This window comes from Notolepis coatsorum, assembly GCF_963971535.1.
Source record: "Notolepis coatsorum genome assembly, chromosome: 5".
Taxonomy (NCBI): domain Eukaryota; kingdom Metazoa; phylum Chordata; class Actinopteri; order Aulopiformes; family Paralepididae; genus Notolepis; species Notolepis coatsorum.
Window position 1 is genome coordinate 165,796,238 of NC_140169.1, and position 25,793 is coordinate 165,822,030.

Genomic DNA, 25,793 nt, shown 5'->3' on the forward strand with positions numbered 1-25,793 from the left:
GGTCTGTTCAACATGTGAGTTCTGTAGAACCTGGACCTGGGACTGTGCAACATGTGAGTTCTGTAGGACCTGGGTCTGTTCAACATGTTAGTTCTGTAGGACCTGGGTCTGTTCAACATGTTAGTTCTGTGGGACCTGGGTCTGTTCAACATGTTAGTTCTGTAGGACCTGGGTCTGTTCAACATGTTAGTTCTGTGGGACCTGGGTCTGTTCAACATGTTAGTTCTGTAGGACCTGGGTCTGGGTCTGTTCAACATGTTAGTTCTGTAGAACCTGGACCTGGGTCTGTTCAACATGTTAGTTCTGTGGGACCTGGGTCTGTTCAACATGTTAGTTCTGTAGGATCTGGGTCTGTTCAACATGTGAGTTCTGTAGAACCTGGGTCTGTTCAACATGTTAGTTCTGTGGGACCTGGGTCTGGGTCTGTTCAACATGTTAGTTCTGTAGGACCTGGACCTGGGTCTGTTCAACATGTTAGTTCTGTAGGACCCGGACCTGGGTCTGTTCAACATGTGAGTTCTGTAGGACCTGGGTCTGTTCAACATGTGAGTTCTGTAGAACATGGACCTGGGTATGTTCAACATGTGAGTTCTGTAGAACCTGGGTCTGTTCAACATGTGAGTTCTGTAGAACCTGGACCTGGGTCTGTTCAACATGTTAGTTCTGTAGGACCTGGGTCTGTTCAACATGTTAGTTCTGTGGGACCTGGGTCTGTTCAACATGTTAGTTCTGTAGGACCTGGGTCTGTTCAACATGTTAGTTCTGTAGGACATGGGTCTGTTCAACATGTGAGTTCTGTAGGACCTGGACCTGGGTCTGTTCAACATGTTAGTTCTGTAGGACCTGGGTCTGTTCAACATGTTAGTTCTGTAGGACCTGGGTCTGTTCAACATGTGAGTTCTGTGGGACCTGGGTCTGTTCAACATGTTAGTTCTGTAGGACCTGGGTCTGTTCAACATGTTAGTTCTGTAGGACCTGGACCTGGGTCTGTTCAACATGTTAGTTCTGTAGGACCTGGGTCTGTTCAACATGTGAGTTCTGTAGGACCTGGGTCTGTTCAACATGTGAGTTCTGTAGGACCTGGGTCTGTTCAACATGTGAGTTCTGTAGGACCTGGGTCTGTTCAACATGTGAGTTCTGTAGGACCTTGGGTCTGGGTCTGTTCAACATGTTAGTTCTGTAGGACCTGGGTCTGTTCAACATGTGAGTTCTGTAGAACCTGGACCTGGGTCTGTTCAACATGTGAGTTCTGTAGGACCTCGGTCTGTTCAACATGTTAGTTCTGTAGGACCTGGGTCTGTTCAACATGTTAGTTCTGTAGGACCTGGGTCTGTTCAACATGTTAATTCTGTAGGACCTGGGTCTGTTCAACATGTTAGTTCTGTAGGACCTGGGTCTGTTCAACATGTGAGTTCTGTAGGACCTGGACCTAGGTCTGTTCAACATGTGAGTTCTGTAGGACCTGGCCCTGGGTCTGTTCAGAATGTGAATACCGGTGGATATCAATATGAATAATGCTAATGCCATTCACTATAACATGTGTCCTTGTTAGTTTGGATCTGACAACCTCAAAAAAAAATCAAAATGAGATACTTCACCAGTATATCAAGTGGAATTGATTGATTGATTGAAAATTGTATTAACAGATTGCAGAATGGGTACAATACAGTACGGCTCAATACACACAATTGTTAAGGGGATGCAGACCAGAGAGACTTTCGTCTTGTTTACATCAGGGTCCCCCATTTTCAATTCATCACAACATACATGACTATACATTGCTGTTGTGAGAAGAGGCTGTGGGTCGCTCTCTCCCATTGAAAAACGCGTAGGAATCAGATTATCTTTATAAATGACCAAATAATAGCAAATCTTCTATTCAATTTCAGTTGTAAGATAAGATATTCCTTTATTGATCCCCTTGGGGGACATTTGGGAGTTTGTAAGGTCAAACTTTGTAATTGTAAAATTTCATTTCAACCTTTATTTAAATTCGTAAGCTTCTGAGGTTTCCCTCATTTACAGAAACGACGAATGTACAAAATGTAAACGGTTCATAATAAAAGCAATATTCACAGAAAATTAAATACAAAAGAGTAAATATTTGTAAATGTTTTTAAGATATATTTTCTTTTAAATCAGCTAAAACAGTCGCAGGTAGTCAGTCACACAATGGTCTGAAATCATAAGTTTAAACAGACCAAGGGAAGGACAACATCCAACTTCAGAGAGAGTTGGAGGACATTCCATGAGTTAGAGGCATCAAAGGAAAAGGCTGACTTCCCTAGCTCAGAACAAACTTGAGGGACCCTAAGAACCATCCAGTCATTCTATCGAGTTGAATAGGTTCCAATCTTCCAATCTAACGGTGAAGAGATGTAAACAGGTTGTTTACCAATAAGGACTTTAAAATAAATAAATACCAGTGTTTGTTGCACCTTAAATGAATAGATAATCTTAAGTCTTGCCTTTACATTTTCCGAATAGGTGTTGCGATATCTAAAAATAGCAACATTCTCATTAATTCTGACTAACCCCCCACACCCATCCACGAGATGTTTTGTTTACATAGCAGTGGAATAGTGGGATAGTGGAATAATGAAATAGGGCAATTGCTTGAATTGAAAGTGAATTCAACCCAACCCAGGGAAGCACCTCAAATTAAGCTGCCATCCCAATCTCAGTAGCCTGGCAGATAAAGATGATTATTAAAGAAATATTGAACAATATTGATACATATCACTTGAGCTTACCATTCCAGTAGCCAAAGTTAGTCCCTCCTTCAAACATGTACCTGTGTAAAGAAAGCACAGCACGATGTAGCGGAATACTGATGACAAATACGTGTTAGTCTTTGTTACAGACATGATGAGAGCCTTCGTCTCTACAACATTCAGCTGATTTTACTCATTAAATACCAACATTCAACTGATATTACTCATTAAATACCAACATTCAGCTGATATTACTCATGAACAGTGATGCCACAGATTACTTGTAAAAGTAATCTGATTACTGATTACTCCTTTAAAAAGTAATCTTAGTTACTTTACTGATTACTTGATTATCAGAGTAACTTAGTTACTTTGAAAGTAACTAGGTTACGAAGTCGTCCCCCCTGCTGCTGCCACAACATAAGAATGACAAAAAATTTAGTAAAATGTACTCAGTTTGAGTAAAATGTACTAATAGGGCAGGTAGGCCTATCTATAAATCTATAGATTTCACAAAAGATAAATGGTCAATAACACCACATGTAGGCTGATATGTAGCCTACCTTTGAGGCCTGCCCCATTCAGATATGGTTCTAATGTTCCTAGTGAAACAGGGGAGAGGGGTGAGTAAACCAGTGATTATATCTCAGTAACAGAATCTTCTCAAACCTCTTGTCAGAAAGTCTGTTCCTTCTAGGCGTGAGCACCAACCCTCCCAGACTAAAAAGCCGTTCCACAGGAGCACTTGATGGTATTGTGTGCTACTGACAACCTACATACTGCAATATGGTGTTCCATGTTCATGAATAGTGCAATGCAAAAGATGTTTAACTCAAAGGTGGAACATACTGTTTGGCTGGTGCACCTCCGAGTCCTGTAGAAGTCGATGCTTCGGCTTTGGTTTTTTTTCTATCCGTTTGGTCATGCTGTGCTGTATATTCCATATGCGGTAGACAGTATTTTGTTTCCTCCGCAAAGTGAATGTTTTTTTCACCCGGCTTAGCTGACACAAACGTTAAGTAGACTAGTGAACTTCCAGTGCAAGAAAGCGTTACCAGCGCGAGCGTCTCCCTGCTAGCTCGCAGTTTAGGTCAGCCTGATAATAACAATAACAGCCGCGCCCACCAGCATGGTACAACACGCGAGGTTGCGTGCTGTGACGTCACTCCCAATACAAGGAAAAGCTCTCCAAACGTATATTTGACTGTCGAAAACGAAAGAAAATACTGCATTCCGCCTGCATTATGATGAGATAGTAACGAAATAGTAACGCACAGCCACTTGGACAAGTAACTGCAATCAGATTACTGGCTTGTAAAGATTAACGCGTTAGATTACTATTTTCGGGGAAAAGTAATCAGATTACAATAACGCGTTACTTAGTATCACTGCTCATGAAGTACCAACGTTCAACTGATATTACTTGCTGCACCTCAAAGGGGTTAATGATGAATGGATCTTAACCACCTGACAGGAAGAGGAACATGGGTTTGAAGGATGGTTGTTAGGGTGAGGGATGGTTGTTAGGGTGAGGAATGGTTGTTAGGGTGAGGGATGGTTGTTATGGTGAAGGATGGTTGTTAGGGTGAAGGATGGTTGTTAGGGTGAGGGATGGTTGTTATGGTGAAGGATGGTTGTTAGGGTGAGGGATGGTTGTTATGGTGAAGGATGGTTGTTAGGGTGAAGGATGGTTGTTAGGGTGAGGGATGGTTGTTAGGGTGAGGGATGGTTGTTAGGGTGAAGGATGGTTGTTAGGGTGAAGGATGGTTGTTAGGGTGAAGGATGGTTGTTAGGGTGAAGGATGGTTGTTAGGGTGAAGGATGGTTGTTAGGGTGAGGGGTGGTTGTTAGGGTGATGCACGGTTGCTAGGGGGACATACATGTTGACGCTGGCCCCCATGGACAGCATGTCTCCTAGCATTCTGCTGACCTTCTCAGTGTCAACAAGAGCATGCTGGTCTCCCCAGTGGTCCAGCCAGCCGGTGTAGAACTCTGAGTTCACCTGCAAGAATAACAATGTTATTATTATATTAGAATTGTTATTATTAATTGGGTAATTATTATACATTGATTCCATACTAAGAGGGATGACACTTCAGGACTTTAGGGAATGAGTCTGACGGGGTTAGGGTTAGCCTGGTTATCTGGCTGCCATAGCAACAGTAACAATAATCTGAACTAATAATAAATAAATAATAATAATAACAGTCACACAGTAAAACGCACCACCCACAGGCTAATAGAATGTCCATCCCTGCATGTAAATTAATAGTGAATAGGAATTAAACAAACCAGAGGGCCATGCGGTTCAAACCTCCTTTGCCGTTTGAAGGCTTTGGATATATCGGTGTCTGGGTTAGGAAAGAAACAGTATGAGAGGGTCATTATATCATGTTTACTGGCACCTGTGTGTATATAGCATGATATGGCTTTAATACAACATTCCTTTTATTTTGGTCCTCCACCAACAACAATTAGTTCCCCGTTGCTAAGCAACGTAAAGTACTAGTTCCTTTATTTCTTTATTTCAGATCCCCATTAGTCACTGCCTCAGCAGCGACTATTCTTCCTGGGGTCTGGATACAAACATATAAAAATCAAACAAGAATGATCAATAAAACACCAATAAAATATACAAACAAATATAGACCAATAACAAATATACAAACATATAGAACAAATCAAATATCAATAAAACAACAAATATCAATAAAACAACAAACGGAGACATCTCAGAGAAAACTAAAATGTGCTTTATTTATGTCTTATTTTATTTAAGCAACGTAAAGTACTAGTTCCTATGGTATGGTTATAAGTCTCATCTCAACGTAAAGTACTAGTTCCGTGTTGCTAAGCAACGTAAAGTACTAGTTCCTTGTTGCTAAGCAACGTAAAGTACTTGTAACTGAGGGGTACAATTCCCTGACTGTATTGATAAGTATGGTATCATTAAACCACTACCGTCTTTATGTACATTCTACTGGCCATACAGTACATAGGTATTCTAATGATGAACACTTCCCCACAATGAATCGGTTCTACACAAAGTTGTATTTAAGTATTTATTGCAGCAAAAGGTACATAATATACTTTCTTTACTTCACTTTGAATGCGCTTATAAGGCAAAGGAATGTGCGTAGGCAAATCAATAACGAATGTCCATTCTCATATTAAGCAGGAGGTAATCATACAACCTGAATCTTAGGGAATTATATCTATGGTACACTAGTAATATAGCGGGAGATACTGGAAGGGTCCCCCCGGTTGTAAGCCAGCAAGGGTAGAGGATCTGTCGGTAGTAGAGTCTGGGTCAACGATGATAAGGAGACTCCGAGTACGGGAGACGGTGCAATAAGATCTTGATCCACAGACGAATACAGCTGTTCTCCGTAGCATGTAGCTCCACATGGAAGAAAGCTAGCCTGCCTCAGGCTTCTGAGGGGCAGACTCGACGTGGCTCCTCACAGGGTAAATCCCACACACTTGTGGGCGTCGGCGATTCTCCGCTCCATTAATTACAGGACCAAAAGCAAATATAATCCAGCCGAAAAGGGCTATGCAGTCGTCGGGTAGATAATCCAGTGTACATGTCCACACGGTCCTCGTCTAGGGCTCCTCGGGTGAAAGCGCCGTGATAAGCAGCCCAGCCTGGATAAGCACTCTAGCTGATACGAGGAAAACGTTGGTGATGCTGGTCACTGTAGAACTTTAGCCGCACGATACACTATACACAATACACAAATAGACTATTACTGACTTAATAGAATAGGTCGCACTCGACGGTATAGCGTTAAACTCTGACACTTCCGTTATTAATTCGCACGCGGTCTCAATGCTCTATTTGGGGCCAAACAGGCCATACTTCACCGCACATCGTATCGTGGGTGAGGCTTCAACTTATTGGGTAACATACTAAGTTTCTCTAAGTGCTTCTGTATTCACCTGTGCCGTATTTATACGCTTAGATGAATAAACTAGTACCAGCTTTATTCCTGTCTCATATCCTTGCGCAATACCATTCATGTCCGGTGACTTTGAACCTGACTTTGGAGGCATGGCCTTGGCGCCTGTGGACCGCTGTCCAATAGGAGAATGAAATATTATGGTCTGTACTAGGCTAAAGGGATATTCCGTGTATATGTACAAGGAATATACAAGGGATATCAAACGATATACAAATATTATGCAATATATATCAATCAATGAATATATATATATTCGGTTTAATCTGATCCTTTGTAACAGTACTAGTTCCTTGTTGCTAAGCAATGTAAAGTACTAGTTCCTTGTTGCTAAGCAACGTAAAGCACTAGTTCCTTGTTGCTAAGCAACGTAAAGCACTAGTTCCTTGTTGCTAAGCAACGTAAAGCACTAGTTCCTTGTTCCTAAGCAACGTAAAGTACTAGTTCCTTGTTGCTAAGCAACGTAAAGTACTAGTTCCTTGTTGCTAAGCAACGTAAAGCACTAGTTCCTTGTTGCTAAGCAACGTAAAGTACTAGTTCCTTGTAGCTAAGCAACGTAAAGTACTAGTTCCTTGTTGCTAAGCAACGTAAAGTACTAGTTCCTTGTTGCTAAGCAACGTAAAGTACTAGTTCCTATGGTATGGTTATAAGTCTCACAATACGTGTTCAATCAATCATCAATTTTGGGAGTTAAATGATGGCCTTAGTGACGGGTTGAAGTTGTGTACTTCTCAGGGGAGATTTAAAAAAGCCTTAAAGGATCGAATAATTCAGGAGTACAGTTTTGAGTAAAACATCAAACATTTGTTTTTTTCTTTAAAAAAAATTATATCTTGCAGCATATTTTAAGTTTTTCTTTCTTATGTTAAAATATATTTCGTTTTTAAGAATTTGTAAAGGATAGGCAAAAATAAGTATGTGCTTCAGCCTATTCCTTTTTTTCGTCGTTGATTTTGGATTTTGTGTGTGACCTTGCCTTGAATATGAATTTTTTTTTTTTTTTTTTTTTCAAGTCCACGCGTTTGATTTATCTGTAAACAAGACCGAAAAATAAACTTCATTCATTTATAATAGCACTTTTTTTTAAGAACCTCAAGATAAATACTGTGTAGTCGGTGAACTACCGTAAACACGATCCTACAGAACCAACCTGTGCCAAAGTCTATGGTGGCGTATAATCCCTCCAGTGTCCCGCAGATCATCTCCTTGTCCGTGTTCCCGTCGGTGGTGAAGAGGACCGTTTCCTCGCCCAGGAAGAGACGGAACAGAGTCCGCAGGTGACGCATGTAGTTGTAGTCACAGGTGTAGTAACTTCCATACTCGTTCTCAACCTGCAAGCGGATTATACATTACACTGAGTGTATTCACATCCAATCCAATCCACTTTATTTATAAAGCACATTTAAAAAACAACAAAGTTGACCAAAGTGCTGTACAAGTCCACAACATAAGATAAAACATAAAAAGTTTAAAACATAAACATTTAATAAAAGCACACAATATAAATAAGTACTGTAACTGAGGGGTACAATTCCCTGACTGTATTGATAAGTATGGTATCATTAAACCACTACCGCTTTATGTACTTTAATTACTGGCCATACAGTACATGATATATAAATATGATGAACACTTCCCACAATGAATCGGTTCCACACAAAGTGGTAATTAAGTATTTATTGCAGGAAAAGGTACATAATATACTTCTCTATTTTACTTTGGATGCGCTTATAAGGCAAAGGAATGTGCGTAGGCAAATCAATAATGAATGTCCATTCTCTGGTTACGCAGGAGGTAATTATACAACCTGAATCTTAGGGAATTATATCTATGGTACACTAGTAATATATAGCGGGAGATACTGGAAGGGTCCCCCCGGTTGTAAGCCAGCAGGGGTAGAGGATCTGTCGGTAGTAGAGAGTCTGGTCAACGATGACTAAGGAGACTCCAAGTACAGGAGACGGTGCAATAGTCTCTTGATCCACAGACGAATACAGCTGTTCTCCGTAGACTGTAGCTCCACAGTGAAGAAAGCTAGCCGGCCTCAGGCTCTCTGAAGCGCAGACTCGACGTGGCTCCTCACAGGGTAAATCCCACACATGTAGGCGTCGGCGATTCTCCGCTCCATAAATCACAGGACCAAAACAAATATAATCCAGCCGCAAAGGGCTATGTAGTCGTCGGGTAGATTAATCCAGTGTACATGTCCACACGGTTCTCGTCTAGGTCTCCTCGGGTGAAAGCGCCATGAAAGCAGCCCAGCCTGGATAAGCACTCTAGCTGATACGAGGAAGCGTTGGTGATGCTGGTCACTGTAGAACTTTAGCCGCACGATACACTATACACAAATAGACTATTACTGACTTAATAGAAATATGTCGCACTCGACGGTATAGCGCCAAACTCTGACAATTCAGTTATTAATTTGCACGCGGTCTCAATGCTCTATTTGGGGCCAAACAGGCCATACTTCACCGCACGTTGTATCGTGGGTGAGGCTTCAACTTATTGGGTAACTCTACTTCTGTATTCACCTGCGCCATATTTATATGCACGGCGAACAATCTAGTGCCAACCTCATTTCTGTCTCGTATTCCTGGGCAAGGCCGGGCATGTACAGACATGTCTTGACGGTGGCTTTGAACCTGACTCTGGAGGCACGGCCCTGGCGCCTGTGGACCGCTGTCCAATAGGAGAATGAAATATTATGGTCTGTACTAGGCTAAAGGGATATTCCGTGTATATGTACAAGGAATATACAAGGGATATCAAACGATATACAAATACTATGCAATATACATCAATCAATAAATATATATATTCGGTTTAATCTGATCCTTTGTAACAAGTACAATATGTCACATAAAAAGGCAGGTCTCTCGAAAACTGTTTAAAACACCCATGCTAATCTAATCTAATGCACACTGTATATCAGAAATGACTAGGTAAATACATCTTCAAAACCCAATCACATATATCTCTGAACTGGGAAAAACGGCTTTTTCCTTTGACGCCTCCAACGCCTGGAACGCCCTCCGACTGACTCTGAAGCTGAAGGTTCTTCCTTCTCTCGCTGCATTTAGAAGTATGATCTCCGACCGACTCTGTGTGTCGACTTGTAACTGTCTTAGCTGATTTTCTATTGTTTATTCTTATCTGTAGGATAAGACATTCGTATTAAATTGCTGATAAACGGTGTCTTGTTTTGTGAGCTTGTCGTCGCTGTAAATGAGGGTAACCCCAGTGTCTCACGAGTTGAAACAAAGGTTTGAAATTAAATTAAATCTCTGTTTATAAAAATAAATAAATATACCTGAGACAACAGCTTATCTGGGTTGTATTTGGGGGGGGGGGGGGGAATAGAGCTCGCCTCCGAGATGCAGAGTATGGACGAGCGTAAGAGTGTATTTAAGCAGATCTTACTAGGATGGATACAAAGAGATATGGTTGAGAACGGGACGACAATAGGGCCTGAGAACGGGCGACAATAGGGCCTGAGAACGGGCCGATAATAGGGCCTGAGAACGGGCGACAATAGGACCTGAGAACAGGGCGACAATAGGGCCTGAGAACGGGCCAACAATAGGGCCTGAGAACGGGGCGACAATAGGGCCTGAGAACGGGCCGACAATAGGGCCTGAGAACGGGGTGACAATAGGACCTGAGAACAGGGGCGACAATAGGACCTGAGAACGGGCCGACAATAGGGCCTGAGAACGGGGCGACAATAGGGCCTGAGAACAGGGGCGACAATAGGCCCTGAGAACAGGGGCGACAATAGGACCTGAGAACGGGGCGACAATAGGACCTGAGAACGGGCCGACAATAGGGCCTGAGAACGGGCCGACAATAGGGCCTGAGAACGGGGCAACAATAGGGCCTGAGAACGGGCCGACAATAGGCCCTGAGAACGGGTGACAATAGGGAGGTGTAGTCTGATGTCACTGGTTGTTCCACCCGTATAGGGATTCATCATTGGGAAAATGAATTATCGGCTATTGTAACAATTTTGCCGCATGGAAATTGAAAAGCGTTCCATTTGTGCACAAAATGAGTTCCCTTCTATCACTAACATTATTGTTTAAGCATTTTTGGTTGAAATAAAATGTGGCGATTTTATTTTTATGATTAATTGCGAATATTTTCATGTTGAGCTATAGATTGTGGATGAATAAGCACAGAAAGGTACACCATGCAAATGTTAATGCTTTATTCGTTTTAAACGAGACGATTTAGAAATGGGCAATGGGGGAAATACATTGCGTTGGACAGAGGGTGGAACACGAAAAACATACACCTCACTATAGGGCCTGAGAACGGGGCGACAATAGGACCCTACCTGGACACTAATGATGTTCCCTCCACTCGTATAGAGCCAGGGCTTCACTTTAGGGAGAAGAACAGCCAGCCAGGTGCTGACTGGCTGCAGGTAATCTGAAAGAGAGGGCAGAACATGGGTGTGAAAGGGGGGCTGGGTGTGGCAGGAGTGGGGAGGGTCTATGTGGAATCTGTGGATAGAAGATTAATGTTGAAATCATACCTGCGTCCGCTGAACGTAGCACAATGTTGGGCTTCTGAAGGAGCCAGGCTGGCAAACCACCCTGTAGGGAGGAGAATGAAATGCTTGTTCAGGTAACAAGAAGATCTGATTCAAGGTGGAGGACGGACAACGGTACCAGGATGCAGATAGAGACAGACAGGATGCAGATAGACAGACAGGATGCAGATAGAGACAGACAGGATGCAGATAGACAGAGACAGGATGCAGATAGAGACAGACAGGATGCAGATAGACAGACAGGATGCAGATAGACACAGACAGGATGCAGATAGACACAGACAGGATGCAGATAGACAGACAGACAGATAGACACAGACAGGATGCAGACAGACACAGACATGATGCAGATAGAGACAGACAGGCTGCAGGATGTAACTGGAGATAGTGAGTCAGGCGCTGAGCAGGTGGTCATGTGACAGGAGGGCAGAGTCTACTCTGTTATCTGTCTGCTATGATGCACATCATAAAGACAGTAGATCATCTCAAATGCCTCACTGTTGATGAAAACAAGGAGGACGGTGCTTAACCCTTTCACTGCCGCACTACCAAATGGTTAACCCTTTTACTGCGACAATACACAGAAGGTTAACCCTTTCACTGCCACACAACAGGAGATTGCGGGGAGAGCAAATGAATGAATGTGGATGAGAGCCGTGATGTAAGTGGTTGCATTCCTAATCGATCAGAACTAAATCGGCAGAGAAAAAGCCCATTTTTAAGCACCTATTCCCCATGCACGGATTGTGACGCCACGCACACCCGCCCTGGACTGTTCCATCAGAGGGGCGAGCTTCGGTGGCCAGTGTCCTTTCAGCCGAACAGGATAATGAAACAATGATCCCACTAAATGGCCAGACGTGTCTTAAAAATGGGCTTTTTCTCGGCCGATTTAGTTCTGATCGATTAGGAATGGGTCGCGCCGTGTTCAGGAGATTCAGGCGCATAAAAGTCTATTCGATCATGTCTCCAGCACCCCCACAGCCGTAGCTGCAATCACTTACATCACGGCTTTCATCCACATTCATTCATTTGCTCCCCCCGCTATCTCCTCCCCGATTTCAGAATCCCGGAAGACTATTGTTGATGAGTTGTTATGAAGAGCTGGCTAGTGGCTACAATCCAGGAACAAAGAGATACAATCGTAAACCACTATCCATATCTTCCTCATTCCTGGTTGTGTCTGTGTGAAATCACCCCCCAAACAGTTTCAAATGTTCTCGAGGTCATGTACAAAGTATCCTCTATACAGTCTGCCCCATTGTTCTGACCAGGATTATTACGTTCCTTTTGGCCTCCTTGCTGACGTGGAGGAGAAACCCATCTATAGGCTTAGTTATCAAATTCTTGGTTTGCAATGGTTTTGCACCTTGTGGGTAAATAAAAACCCAGTTTTCATCTACAACTCCTGTTTCCTCATTGTCTCACTGCTTGGTCCCTAACAAGGAGAAATGGGCATTCTAAACACTCTGTGCAAGGCCTCTATTAGGCGGTAAATTGTTCTTTGTTTTCACAATGTGTGCCCTCTATCGTATCAAGATACATATTCCATGTGTATGGAATAACACTCACCTTTAACATTCACTTTAAACACTTTTTAACAGTTATTTTTTTGTTTCAGTTTTAATACTGCGTTGTGTACTTCTAACAAACAACAACACTAGCTACTACTGCAACACAGTATACAGTAATATACTAACCAGGTACACTGAGTACTACTGCAACACAGTATATACAGTAATATACTAACTAGGTACACTGAGTACTACTGCAACACAGTATACAGTAATATACTAACCAGGTACACTGAGTACTACTGCAACACAGTATATACAGTAATATACTAACTACACTGAGTACTACTGCAACACAGTATACAGTAATATACTAACCAGGTACACTGAGTACTACTGCAACACAGTATATACAGTAATATACTAACTAGGTACACTGAGTACTACTGCAACACAGTATATACAGTAATATACTAACTAGGTACACTGAGTACTACTGCAACACAGTATATACAGTAATATACTAACTAGGTACAGTGAGTACTACTGCAACACAGTATATACAGTAATATACTAACCAGGTACACTGAGTACTACTGCAACACAGTATATACAGTAATATACTAACTAGGTACACTGAGTACTACTGCAACACAGTATACAGTAATATACTAACTAGGTACACTAAGTACTACTGCAACACAGTACAGTAATATACTAACTAGGTACACTGAGTACTACTGCAACACAGTATACAGTAATATACTAACCAGGTACACTGAGTACTACTGCAACACAGTATATACAGTAATATACTAATTACACTGAGTACTACTGCAACACAGTATACAGTAATATACTAATTACACTGAGTACTACTGCAACACAGTATACAGTAATATACTAACCAGGTACACTGAGTACTACTGCAACACAGTATACAGTAATATACTAACTACACTGAGTACTACTGCAACACAGTATACAGTATTATACTAACCAGGTACACTGAGTACTACTGCAACACAGTATACAGTAATATACTAACCAGGTACACTGAGTACTACTGCAACACAGTATATACAGTAATATACTAATTACACTGAGTACTACTGCAACACAGTATACAGTAATATACTAACCAGGTACACTGAGTACTGCTGCAACACAGTATACAGTAATATACTAACCAGGTACACTGAGTACTGCTGCAACACAGTATATACAGTAATATACTAACCAGGTACACTGAGTACTACTGCAACACAGTATACAGTAATATACTAACCAGGTACACTGAGTACTACTGCAACACAGTATATACAGTAATATACTAACTAGGTACACTGAGTACTACTGCAACACAGTATACAGTAATATACTAACCAGGTACACTGAGTACTACTGCAACACAGTATACAGTAATATACTAACCAGGTACACTGGGTACTACTGCAACACAGTATACAGTAATATACTAACTAGGTACACTGAGTACTACTGCAACACAGTATACAGTAATATACTAACCAGGTACACTGAGTACTGCTGCAACACAGTATACAGTAATATACTAACCAGGTACACTGAGTACTGCTGCAACACAGTATATACAGTAATATACTAACCAGGTACACTGAGTACTACTGCAACACAGTATACCAGGGTTAGAAATTAAATTGATTTTCGGGGGCTTTTTTTTTTATTTCGGGGGCACAACATTTTTATTATGAAAATTAACAAAGATTATAAAACATTGTTGACACTTTTTTTTACAGTCTTCGTCCCTATGTTTGATAACGTAATGTTAATGTCTCCATATATAGGGCTCTACGCTAACCTTTTCCCCAAGGAGCACAGTGACAATTGTTCAAGTAACACACACACACACGATGTGTGACATCATGGCTTGGTTTCATGTTTTGAGGTACCTTCAATTATCTGTAAATAATACATACATACTCTATCTAAATAGATTAAATATTATTGTCCCTGAGGGCAAGTTGTGTTGTTGTCTTGATATATCTACAAATAGCAGACGAATAACCGGTTGCCTCTGGATCAATGAATGTCTAATATTGAATAATATTATTAGATATTTTATTTTTAACATCCCTAATTCCAACAGTCAAGAGGCTTGTTTCAAATTGATGAAAAACTCCACACACGCAACGTTTGTGAGTATAGGCTCTGGCCAGATCGATCAATGAAATACGTTGCGCGCTCAGCGCTGTGGAATGAAGGAAATGCGCATCGGGATCGAATTTGGATGTTATTCTTTGGCGTTGTGTTACAAATGGAATGGTCTTTCCCCGCCGAACACAAGTTACTTAACGTTACACAGGTCGCGCTATGCAGATGCTTAGCTTGCTAACGTTAAGATAGCAGTGTAATGCTTGATGAGAGCAGAGCGCTCTGTCTGTGTTCGCATCCTCTTAAGTGCCTGAAACGAGATGCTTCCAGCTGCAGCACGTCAGACCGCAGCGCTTACAAGCCCCGCGCTTACAAGCCCCGCACATAGCGACCCCTCGCTTCCATTGGCTGATTTTGGTCACGTGATTTGGGTCCCACCCAATGGCTGAGGTCCCCCGCGCTTAGATACCCCTCGCTCCCATTGGCTGATTTGGGTCACGTGATTTGGGGACCCAATGGCTGATGTCCTCCGGCCGCTCGCTTCCATTGGCTGATTTGGGTCACGTGATTTGTGCAACCAAAACATTACGTGAAACTAAGTGAAGAAGAACACTAACAGATATAAAGTTTATAAACAAAATGGGTGCATCTTTCAACACAGTCTTTGGGTAAAGGAGTAACCTTAGCCTCCTTCCATCTCTTTGGACATAGTCCCACTTGTATACATCTATTAATAATATGACACTGGACTTGCTATGATCGTAGCAGTAATTCTCAATAATTTACTATCCAAGTTGTCTGTGCCAGCTAACTTGCTGTCAGGTAGAGCCTGGAGTAACCTTTCAATATCACTAACCTCAACCTGTTGAAAATCAAACGTACACCCTTTATCTTTCATTATGATATTCTTAATTATGTCATTTGATTTTGTATTGTTTGAGATGTGCATTCCCTGCCTGAGCTGAGATATCTTACTTGCATAAAAATCATTAAAATGGTTGGCAATATCACATGGTTTGGTTAGGACAATTCCATATGACTCAACAAAAGGTGTACAGACATTGGATTTTCTACCCATAATTTGATTTAAAACATTCCATAGATTTTTACCATCATTTCTCACATCATATAACCATGGTTTAAAATATTCCCTTTTTCTCACCTTATTTAACTTTGTGACTTGATTACGTAAGGAACGGTACTTTTGTCATCTGCAGAACTGGAACACACTGATGCTTTTTTGGCTACAGTATGTCTCTCTCATTCATTAAAATTCATTAAAAGCTACTATCTATCCATGGGGCTGATTTGTTTCTGACATAAATAAGTCCAGTGCAACCTCTGGGTCATCCTCACAACATACCTCCTCCCAGTTTATACCCAACATTTCATTAATAAAACCTTCTACATTAAAACTCTTATATGACCGTGAGTGAAATTTCAGGGGAGCTCCCACAGACCGTAGTACAATATATACATACATGAAACACATATAACACTGTACATAACAGAATATTTTAAATAAAGTGCATGATGAGTGGTAACAGTGATTATCAAGTCCAGGTAAGTGCATGGTGCACGTGAGGGGACAGTCAATGAGCGTTTAACAGTCTGACTGCTTGGGGGAAAAAGCTGTTCTTAAATCTTGAACTCTTGGCATGTATGGACCGGTATCTCCTCCCTGGGGGAAGGAGCTGAAAGAAGTGATGTGCTGGGTGAGACTGGTCCTTGATGATACACTTGGAGCGGTGGAGGCAGCGGGAGGTGAAGACGGAGGTGATGTTTGATAAGAGGAGTCCCGACAATCCTGCCTGCCGCCTTCACCACCCTCTGTAGAGCCTCTTGCTCTGCCTTTGTGCAGCTGGATAACCACACAGACTTCACACAGACTGTCTGTACAATACTGCTGTAGGCCTATAATACTTATGTAAATAAGTAAGGCAATTGAAATATATCTGCAGTACAGCTCAATACACACAATTGTTAAGGGGATGCAGACCAGAGAAAGACTTCCGTCTTGTTTACATCAGGGTCCCCCATTTTCAATTCATCATAAATGTACAGTTCCCTCCCCCTTGTATATATTTACTGTATGTCACAAATGTAACAGTACTGCATGGTCTGCATCCCCTTAACAATTGTGTGTATTGAGCTGTACTGCATTCTGCAATCTGTTAATAAAGTTTTCAATCAATCAATCAATCAATCAATCGGTCACTGTACCCATTATACAATCTGTTAATAAAGTTTTCAATCAATCAATCAATCAATCAATCAATCGGTCACTGTACCCATTCTGCAATCTGTTAATAAAGTTTTCAATCAATCAATCAATCAATCAATCAATCGGTCAGGTCACGTGTACCCATTCTACAATCTGTTAATAAAGTTTTCAATCAATCAATCATGGCCTGTGGTGGTCACGTGTACCCATTCGGCAATCTGTTAATAAAGTTTTCAATCAATCAATCAATCAATCAATCAATCAATCCCGCAGTGCAACGTGACCCAAATCATACGGCAATCTGTTAATAAAGTTTTCAATCAATCAATCAATCAATCCCGCAGTGCAACGTGACCCAAATCAGCCAATGGAAGCGAGGGGTATCTAAGCGCGGGGGACCTCAGCCATTGGGTGGGACCCAAATCACGTGACCAAAATCAGCCAATGGAAGCGAGGGGTTGCTATGTGCGGGGCTTGTAAGCGCGGGGCTTGTAAGCGCTGCGGTCTGACGTTCTGCAGCTGCATACTATTGCCTGAAACACGCAGCGGGCCCCGCCTCCCTCCTCCTTGGAACAAACATTCCACCCAAAAACTGAATTTCAGTCCAGTTTCAATCTGAACTATTAACAGCGGAGCTGTTTTGTAATCTTCACAATCACTCGTCTGTCTCGCACACTGCAAGTAAATGATTTTTCCGGTTTGCACACACACATATTATTAGGGGCAAATACGAGGGAAATGCTCGCACTGTAGAGCATATATATAATTATATATGTAACTGAGGGGTACAATTCCCTGACTGTATTGATAAGTATGGTATCATTAAACCACTACCGCTTTATGTACTTTAATTACTGGCCATACAGTACACGATATATGAATATGATGAACACTTCCCACAATGAAATCGGTTCCAGTCAAAGGTATTAATCAAGTATTTAATGGAGCAAAAGGTACATAGGATACTTTACATTATTCTTTGAATGCACTTGTAAGGCAAAGGAGTATGCGTAGGCAAATCAATAACGAATGTCCATTCTCTGGTTACGCAGGAGGTAATTATACAACCTGAATCTTAGGGAATTATATCTATGGTACACTAGTAATATAGCGGGAGATACTGGAAGGGGTTCCCACTGGTTGTAAGCCAGCAAGGGGTAGAAGATCTGTCGGTAGTAGGACGTCTGGTCAACGATGACTAGGGAGACTTCAGGTACAGAAGCCGGTGCAGTAGTCTCTTGATCCACAGACGAATACAGCTTGGTTCTCTTGTAGACTGTAGCTCCACAGTGAAGAAAGCTAGGCGGCATCAGGCTCTCTGAGCGCCGACTCGACTTGACTCCTCTCGGGGTAAATCCAACACGTGCAGGCGTCGGCGATTATCCGCTCCATAAATCATAGGACCAAAGCAAATATATTCCAGCCGCAAAGGGCTATGTAGTCATCGGGTAGATTAATCCAGTGTACATGTCCATACGGTTCTCGCCTAGGTCTCCTCGGGTGAAAGCGCCATGCGGTCGGCCCAGCCTGGATAAGAACTCTAGCTAATACGAGAAAGCGTTGGAGATGCTGGTCACTATAGAATTCTAACCGCACGATACACTATACACAAATAGACTATTAAAGACTCAATAGAAATATGTCGCACTCGACGGTATAGCGCCAAACTCTGACAATTCAGTTACTAATTCGCACGCGGTCTCGATGCTCTATTCTGAGGCCAAACAGGCCATACTTCACCGCACGTTGTATCGTGGGTGAGGCTTCAACTTATCGGTAACATACTAAATGGACGAAGGGTACGGAGGTAAGGGGCTAAGGGGCTTCTACATTCACCTGCGCCGTATTTATACGCACGGTGCACAAATAGTGCCACTCTCATTTCTGTCGCCGTATCCCTGGGCAGGGCCGGGCAAGTACAGACATGTCGTGTCGGTGACTTTGAACTTGGCTCCGGGGGCCGGTCCCTGGCGCCGGTGGACCACTGTCCAATAGGAGAATGAAATATTATGGGCTGGACTAAAGGGATATTCCGTGTATATGTACAAGGAATATACAAGGGATATCAAACGATATACAAATACTATGCAATATATATCAATAAATAAATATATATATTCGGTTTAATCTGATCCTTTGTAACAGCCGCACCCTAATTAGTCCCACCTAATTAGCTAAGCAGAGACAGATTAACCGCACTGTCCACTACTCAATGTCTGCTGTGAGGGTCAGTCAGTTCACAAAGTCATGGGTCATGGTCGTCATCGATAGTATCGGGGAGCCTTGGCAGTTCTATTAGCCTCGCCACGGGTCGGGTGTAGGTCCGCCCTTGGACGAGCACTTCAGCTGCTCGGACCTTTCCGTCGGCACCGGTGATCACTTTGCTTACGCGGCCGGCCGGCCACATAGCTCGGGGTAGTGACTGGTCGATAATCATGACGACTGTTCCTTCTGTCAAATTGTCTCTCTCTTTTACCCATTGCTGGCAGGTCTGTAGAGACGGTAGGTAGTGGAGTAGGAAGCTGTTCCAAAACTTGTCAGCCAATACTTGACTGTACCTCCACATTCTTCGGCCGTTCGCTTCTTCAGGCCTGTACATTGTCTGGGGTAGCGCGGGGTCCAGCCGCCCCATCAAGAGTGTGTTGGGGGTAACTGGGTCGACATCTGCTACATCACTTGAGACGTAACCGAGGGGCTTTGAGTTCAATACTCCCTCGATCTCCGTGAGGACTGTCATTAGGACTTCTTCCGCCACGGTCTGGGCCCCAAGCACGGCGTACAGGGCTGTCTTTATTGAACGTACTTCTCGTTCCCAAGTTCCACCGAAGTGAGGTGCGTTCGGGGGATTAAACTGGAAGTCAATCTGGGATGGAGCGAGGTGGGTCTTAAGTTCTGGGCCCATAGCTTGGAAGCTCTCTCTCAGCTCTCTTTCTCCGCCTTTGAAGTTTGTCCCGTGATCAGACAACAATATAGACGGTTTGCCTTTCCGCGATGTGAATCTTCGGAAGGCCATAAGGAATGAGTCTGTGCTCATGGTTGGAAGGAGTTCTATATGTATCGCTCGGGTGGTCATGCATTTGAATACAATACCCCACCGCTTCTCGGTTCCTCTTCCTTTCTTTATATACAGCGGGCCGAAACAGTCCATACCGGTGGAGTGAAAAGGCTTGTCGCCGAGTCGGAGGCGACAGGGAGGTAGGTCAGCCATCCGGGGTATACTGGGCTGCGCTCGCCACTTACGACAGTCTAGACAGGTTCGCTGGAAGCGCCGCACTGCTTCTCTCCCTTGCAGTATCCAATAACGACGTCTGATCTCCGCGAAGACTCTCTCTGCCCCTGCGTGGTGCACATCCTCGTCGTATTTCTTTATGATCAGCTCTGTGACCTTGTGTCGGCTGTTCAAGACTATCGGGTACTTGACGTCATCCGGTAAGTCTGGGGCTCTCCGCAGACGACCACCCACTCTGATGAGACTATGGGCGTCGCTCTCGGGTGCTAGGTGGAGCAGTCTGCTGTCTGATGGGACGGGCTTTGCTCCCTGTAGACAGTCTAGCTCATCGGGGAACGAGTCTCTCTGGGCTCGTTGTAGTAGAAGTTCTGCTTCTTCGTAGTCAGCTGCTGAAATGTCAGTAGTGGGCTGAACCTCTGGGTGGTGCCACAGAAATGTCTTTAGCTGCGCACTCTCTAGGGTGAGGCAATCGTCTATGTCGGGGTCTGTGGAGACGAGTGTGTTCAATCCACAGAACACAGATTTCTTGTTTTCGGCCTCCTCTTTACTCGCCTCCCGTGGGGTGGGTGTAGGCCACTCTTCTTCCGGGAGCTTGAGAAACTCTGGTCCGTCACTGTATGGGTTGTGACGGGTGAGGTCATCCAGGGACATTCCCCGGGTGATGACGTCAGCTGGGTTGTGTTTTGTGTCCACATACCTCCAGCTTGCTACTTCTGTTAACTCTTGAATCTCTGTGACTCTGACCCCCACGAAGACCTTGTATCTGCACGAATCAGACCGGATCCATGTGAGTACTGTCGTGGAGTCTGACCACAAGATTGTTCTTTGCACCGGAATGGTGAGTTCACGTTGGATTAACGTGGCGAGGTGCGCTCCTGCTAGGGCTGCGCAGAGCTCTAGACGCGGGATAGATTGTTGCTTTCGTGGGGCTATTCTTGAGCGAGCCAGGATGAAAGCAGTATGTATGTCTCCTCCCTCCTCTCGGGCACGCAAGTAGGCCACCGAGCCGTAGGCTACTTCGGAGGCGTCGCTGAAGACGTGCAGGTCCATCTGGCACGTCTCCGGCCTCACTGTGGGTGGGAAGTAGCTGCGGCGTATGTTAACACCTGGGAGTGAGCTGAGTTCCGTCTCCCACTCTCTCCATGTGGATGCAAGGTGTTCGGGTATGGGGTCGTCCCAGCCCTGGTCCTTGTCCCATAACGCTCTTACAATCATCTTTGCCCTGGTGGTGTAAGGTAGAATACATCCCAACGGGTCATATTGTCTGGCGAGTGTTCTGTATACACTCCGTCTGGTGGTCGGTAGTGCAGTCGACCTTCCCTGCTCCTTGGTCAGGGGTGTGTGTTTATAATGGAGCGAGTCTGTTTTGAAGCGCCAGACTAGTCCTAATGTCATTTCTTGGGCTTCTCCTGGGATGGTCGCCATCCAGGTCTCGCTGCTTGCTGCCTTGTCCTCGGGGGAGAGGCTGCGCAATACTTGCGGGTCGCTGCTGGCCCACTGCCTGAGATCAAAGCCGCCTTTGATCAGGGAGGCGCGGAGCTTGAGTAGAAGGGCCTCGGCTTCTTCTGGCGTCGAGACGCTTTGCAGACAGTTGTCCACGTAGAAACTATTTTCTACACTTTTTCGGACCTCTTCATCAGCTGCTGGGTCCTCTGCGACGTGTTTTTGCAGTGCAAACGTAGCACAGCATGGGCTGCATGTGGTTCCGAAAGGGAGGACTTCCCATTGATAGATGGCTGGTTGCTCATCCCCGATCCTCTCTCTCCATAGGAACCGCAGCAGGGGCTTGTCCTCCTCCACTAGTCTCACCTGCAGGAACATCCCTTTGATGTCGCCGCTGATGGCCACCTTGTCCTGGCGGAAACGTAGTAACACGCCTAGTAGGGAGGGGCCGAGTGTTGGGCCGGGCAAGAGCTCTTTATTCAGATTTTGTGATCCGATCTGGTAGCTGCAGTTGAACACAATACGATCCTTGCCGTTGTGGTGGACTTTGTGGTGCGGCACGTACCATGATTCGGTCGTCTGATCGGCCTCTTTAATGTCGATTTTCTTTATGTGTCCCGCTGTGATTAGCTTGTTAATCTCAGCGCGGTACACAGTCTCTTGAGCGGGGTCTCTGGCTAGGCGCCGCTCTGTGTTCAATAGATACCGCTCCGTCGCTTCTTTCGGGGCGTGGAAGGTGGGCATACCCTCTCGCCTCAGGAGTGGAGTTGCGTATCTCATCACTCCGTTGACTTTGACTCTCTTTGTCCCTTGCTCGAGGAGTGCTATGGCGTAAATGTCTTCCTTGGAACGAATGTCTTTCTTTTCGTTCTTAAAGGGCATTGTCTCTAGTGTCCATAGCCTCTCGACATGCTGTAGGAGGGTGGTGTCTTCTTCTGTCACTCTGGAGTGGAGGCAGCTAGTGGCTGTTGTTCGGTTAAGAGACTTAGCGAGGGGGCCTTGTAATGTCCATCCTAGGCGGGTCTCGACTGCTGCAGGACAGCCTCTGGGCCCTGTGTGGACCCGGTCTATCGGGACTATGAGGTCTGCATGGTCGGAGCCTATCAGCAGGGTCGGGGTGGCACCGTCTATGAGCGGGATAGGTAGTTGACGCAGGTGCACATATTTATCCATCAGCTTGGCGATGGGGTAGGTGTACTGCGACAGGCCTATTTCTTGGCTGGTGAAAGCATTAGTAATCCTATACCGTCTCTCTGGCTGCCCGCTTGCTGCGATAGTGAAGGAGACATTCTCGCCCTTTATCGTCTTTAGATCTCTTCTTATTGTCCGAATCGTCATCTGGTTTTCGCTCCCCCGCAGCCCCAGCTGGGCCGCAGCGGATGCGAGGAGAAGGGTCTTCTCTGACCCGTCGTCAAGGACGGCGTAAGTGTCCATGACCTTGTCTTGGTAACTCAGTGTTACGCAGACCACCTTTAAGAGCACTCGGGCGCCCCCGCTGCTGGCGGGGTCAATGTACATAACACTTGCCTTTGTGCTGCTTGAGGATGCGGGCTTTCTTCTGTTACTGTCGTGTAGGACATCTAGGTGGGCTCCGTCACACCGACTACACCTCTTCTTTAAGCGGCACTCGGCTGCCATGTGACTGCGCGCACATCGGTAACAGCGTCGGTTGGACTTTATCCATTGACCCACTTCGTCGGCGGTCATCTTCTTGAATGTGTCACATTGTGACAACCAGTGTTCTTTCTCGCAGTACGGGCACACCATCTTCCACTTCTCTTTCATCGAGGGGGTACTGTGGTTCTTGCTGCTCGGTACTGGTTCTGATTGGTGCATGACAGTCACCAATCTTCGGCCATCGTTTGCTCTCCTAGGTCCCTCTCTGGAGCTTGGTGTGCTCCGCACGAACGTATCCAATCGCAGGCTGCTGACTTCTCTCGCCAGGAAGTCGGCTAGGTCTAGGAGGGATGGCTCGGGACCGTTAGGATCACGGTGGTCTCTTTGCCGCCTGAAGCGCTCTTGTCGGGCGGGCGGAAGCTTCTCTAAAATCCTCTCGACATTAGAGTTTGCGTATAGTTCGTGCATACCCTTTTCTCGTTGCGCCCCCAGCATCCCTACCAGGGATTGTACCTTGATAGACAGGTCGTCTAGTGAGCGATTGTCTGTTGCTGGGGGTAGGCGGTCAATATGCCTTATCTCTTGTATTACGTAGTCCCATATGCGTCCATATCTTTGGTCGAGTGCTGCTAGAGCCGCTGTGTATGGGGTAGTAGAGGTGGCATAGGCCAGCGCTATATTGTGTGCTCGGGGCACCTTGAGGTGCTTCAATAGGATAGCATACTTGTGGCGTTCATCAGCTACATCAGCCATCATTGTCTCTAAGCACATCCGTAGCTCCGTGTACTGTGCTCTGTTCTCATGGGTGAAGTCTGGAAACGTCGGTGTGCCAATGTATGATGCCGTAGATGGCTGGCACATCGGTGAGCGTTGGAAGAGAGGCCTCCTAGGCGAGTCTCCTCTTACGCCTCTCGGTGGGCTGGTACCGGCAGGGTACCATGGCCCGCGTATCCAGGTGCTATTCCTCGGGACTGGTTGTGCGTCAATCTCACCCGTGAATTGAGTCGGGGGTCTGTAGCGCAGAGCCGCGGGGGTAGAGCCTGGGCTGTACTGGACCTCCTGGTCCTGTGGGGTACTGTGCTGCTGTCGGGCTTGACTCTCCTCCTCTCCCTCTTCTTCTTCCTCTGTCAGGTCCTCTAGATCCTGTAGTCGTCTATTTAGCCTCTCCGCGGTGTATACCGTTCCTTCCTTGTAGCTGGGTCTCACTGGGACCGGTCGGGGAAGGAGTTCGGAGGGGGGTATAGGCTCTCTCTGGTGGTCGGGCTCAGGGTCGCTTGATCGGTCAGGGGAGGGTGCCCTTGACCCGTGTCTTGACGAGGCCCTGGAACCCCGTGCGGAGGGAGGGGGTGTTGCCCTGGCGATCAGCTGCTCCATTAGCTGCACTTGTAATCGGTCGCGCTCGGCTTCGCGCTTGGTGAGAGCGATGTCGCGCTCTGCTTCTCTTTGGGCACCGGCAGCGGCGCGCTGGGCTTCGGCGGCGGCGCGCTGGGCTTCGGCGTGGTCTCTTACCATATTCTCTTCCATCTGAAGGCGGCTAATCTCTAGACGTATACGATCTTCGTCGCTCCGTTGCTGCGCTTGGAGGCGTTCTCTTTCCATGGAAGAATGTTCGCGCTCACTAAGCGTCTGTGCTTGGAGTCGATCGCGCTCTGTTGAGGCTGCTAGGCTGGCGAGGAACGCCTGTGCCAGCATCTTGTCCGCCTCGCTGGGGGAAGACGCTGGTTGAGGTGATCCGCTCCTGGCAGTACTCGTTGGAGATGCGTTCTCCTGCGGGGAGTCCTGGAGCTCTATCTCCTGGGCGCTCTCTTCTTCTTGTACCGGGCAGAGTTCCATCTCTGGAGGGTTGTCTTTCTCCTGGAGCTCTCCGGGGACTACTTCTTCGGTCTTGGCGGGGGGTAAAGTCGTGTCAGTTCCCTCCTGGTCCCTACCGTGAGCTTGGTCAGTTACATTAGAACCCACTAGGGCCTCTGTTGGCGGGGTAGCCTGGTTGATAGGGTCGGACATAATTTTACTTTCTACTTTTTCCGCGTTTACCGTCTGTAGAAGGCTAGGTAGTATACTGGCAACGTAATCCTCTAAGTACTGAGGTGGCTGCCGTCTACGCTGCGGGCGATCTACTTTAGGAGGACCGTTTTGTGGAGTGTTCATCATAGGCCATTTCAATATTAATACCACTATATTAATATTACACTAGTTACCCTCCGGCTCGAAGGACCAATTGTAACTGAGGGGTACAATTCCCTGACTGTATTGATAAGTATGGTATCATTAAACCACTACCGCTTTATGTACTTTAATTACTGGCCATACAGTACACGATATATGAATATGATGAACACTTCCCACAATGAAATCGGTTCCAGTCAAAGGTATTAATCAAGTATTTAATGGAGCAAAAGG

At 45.1% G+C, this 25,793-nt stretch overlaps 1 protein-coding gene across 2 annotated transcripts in view; it reads right to left on the reverse strand.

The window, feature by feature from the left end:
- Window positions 1–25,793, reverse strand: part of glb1l (galactosidase, beta 1-like) — a 128,231-nt gene that overhangs the window by 96,548 nt on the left and 5,890 nt on the right. For both annotated transcript variants that reach the window (XM_084315249.1, XM_084315248.1), the window contains exons 4-9: window positions 11,216–11,276; window positions 11,015–11,109; window positions 7,826–8,006; window positions 5,006–5,064; window positions 4,594–4,715; window positions 2,754–2,794 (exon numbers count right to left, since the gene is read on the reverse strand). In XM_084315249.1, the coding sequence (XP_084171375.1) occupies window positions 2,754–2,794; window positions 4,594–4,715; window positions 5,006–5,064; window positions 7,826–8,006; window positions 11,015–11,109; window positions 11,216–11,276 (559 nt within the window). The remainder of the gene's footprint in view (window positions 1–2,753; window positions 2,795–4,593; window positions 4,716–5,005; window positions 5,065–7,825; window positions 8,007–11,014; window positions 11,110–11,215; window positions 11,277–25,793) is intronic.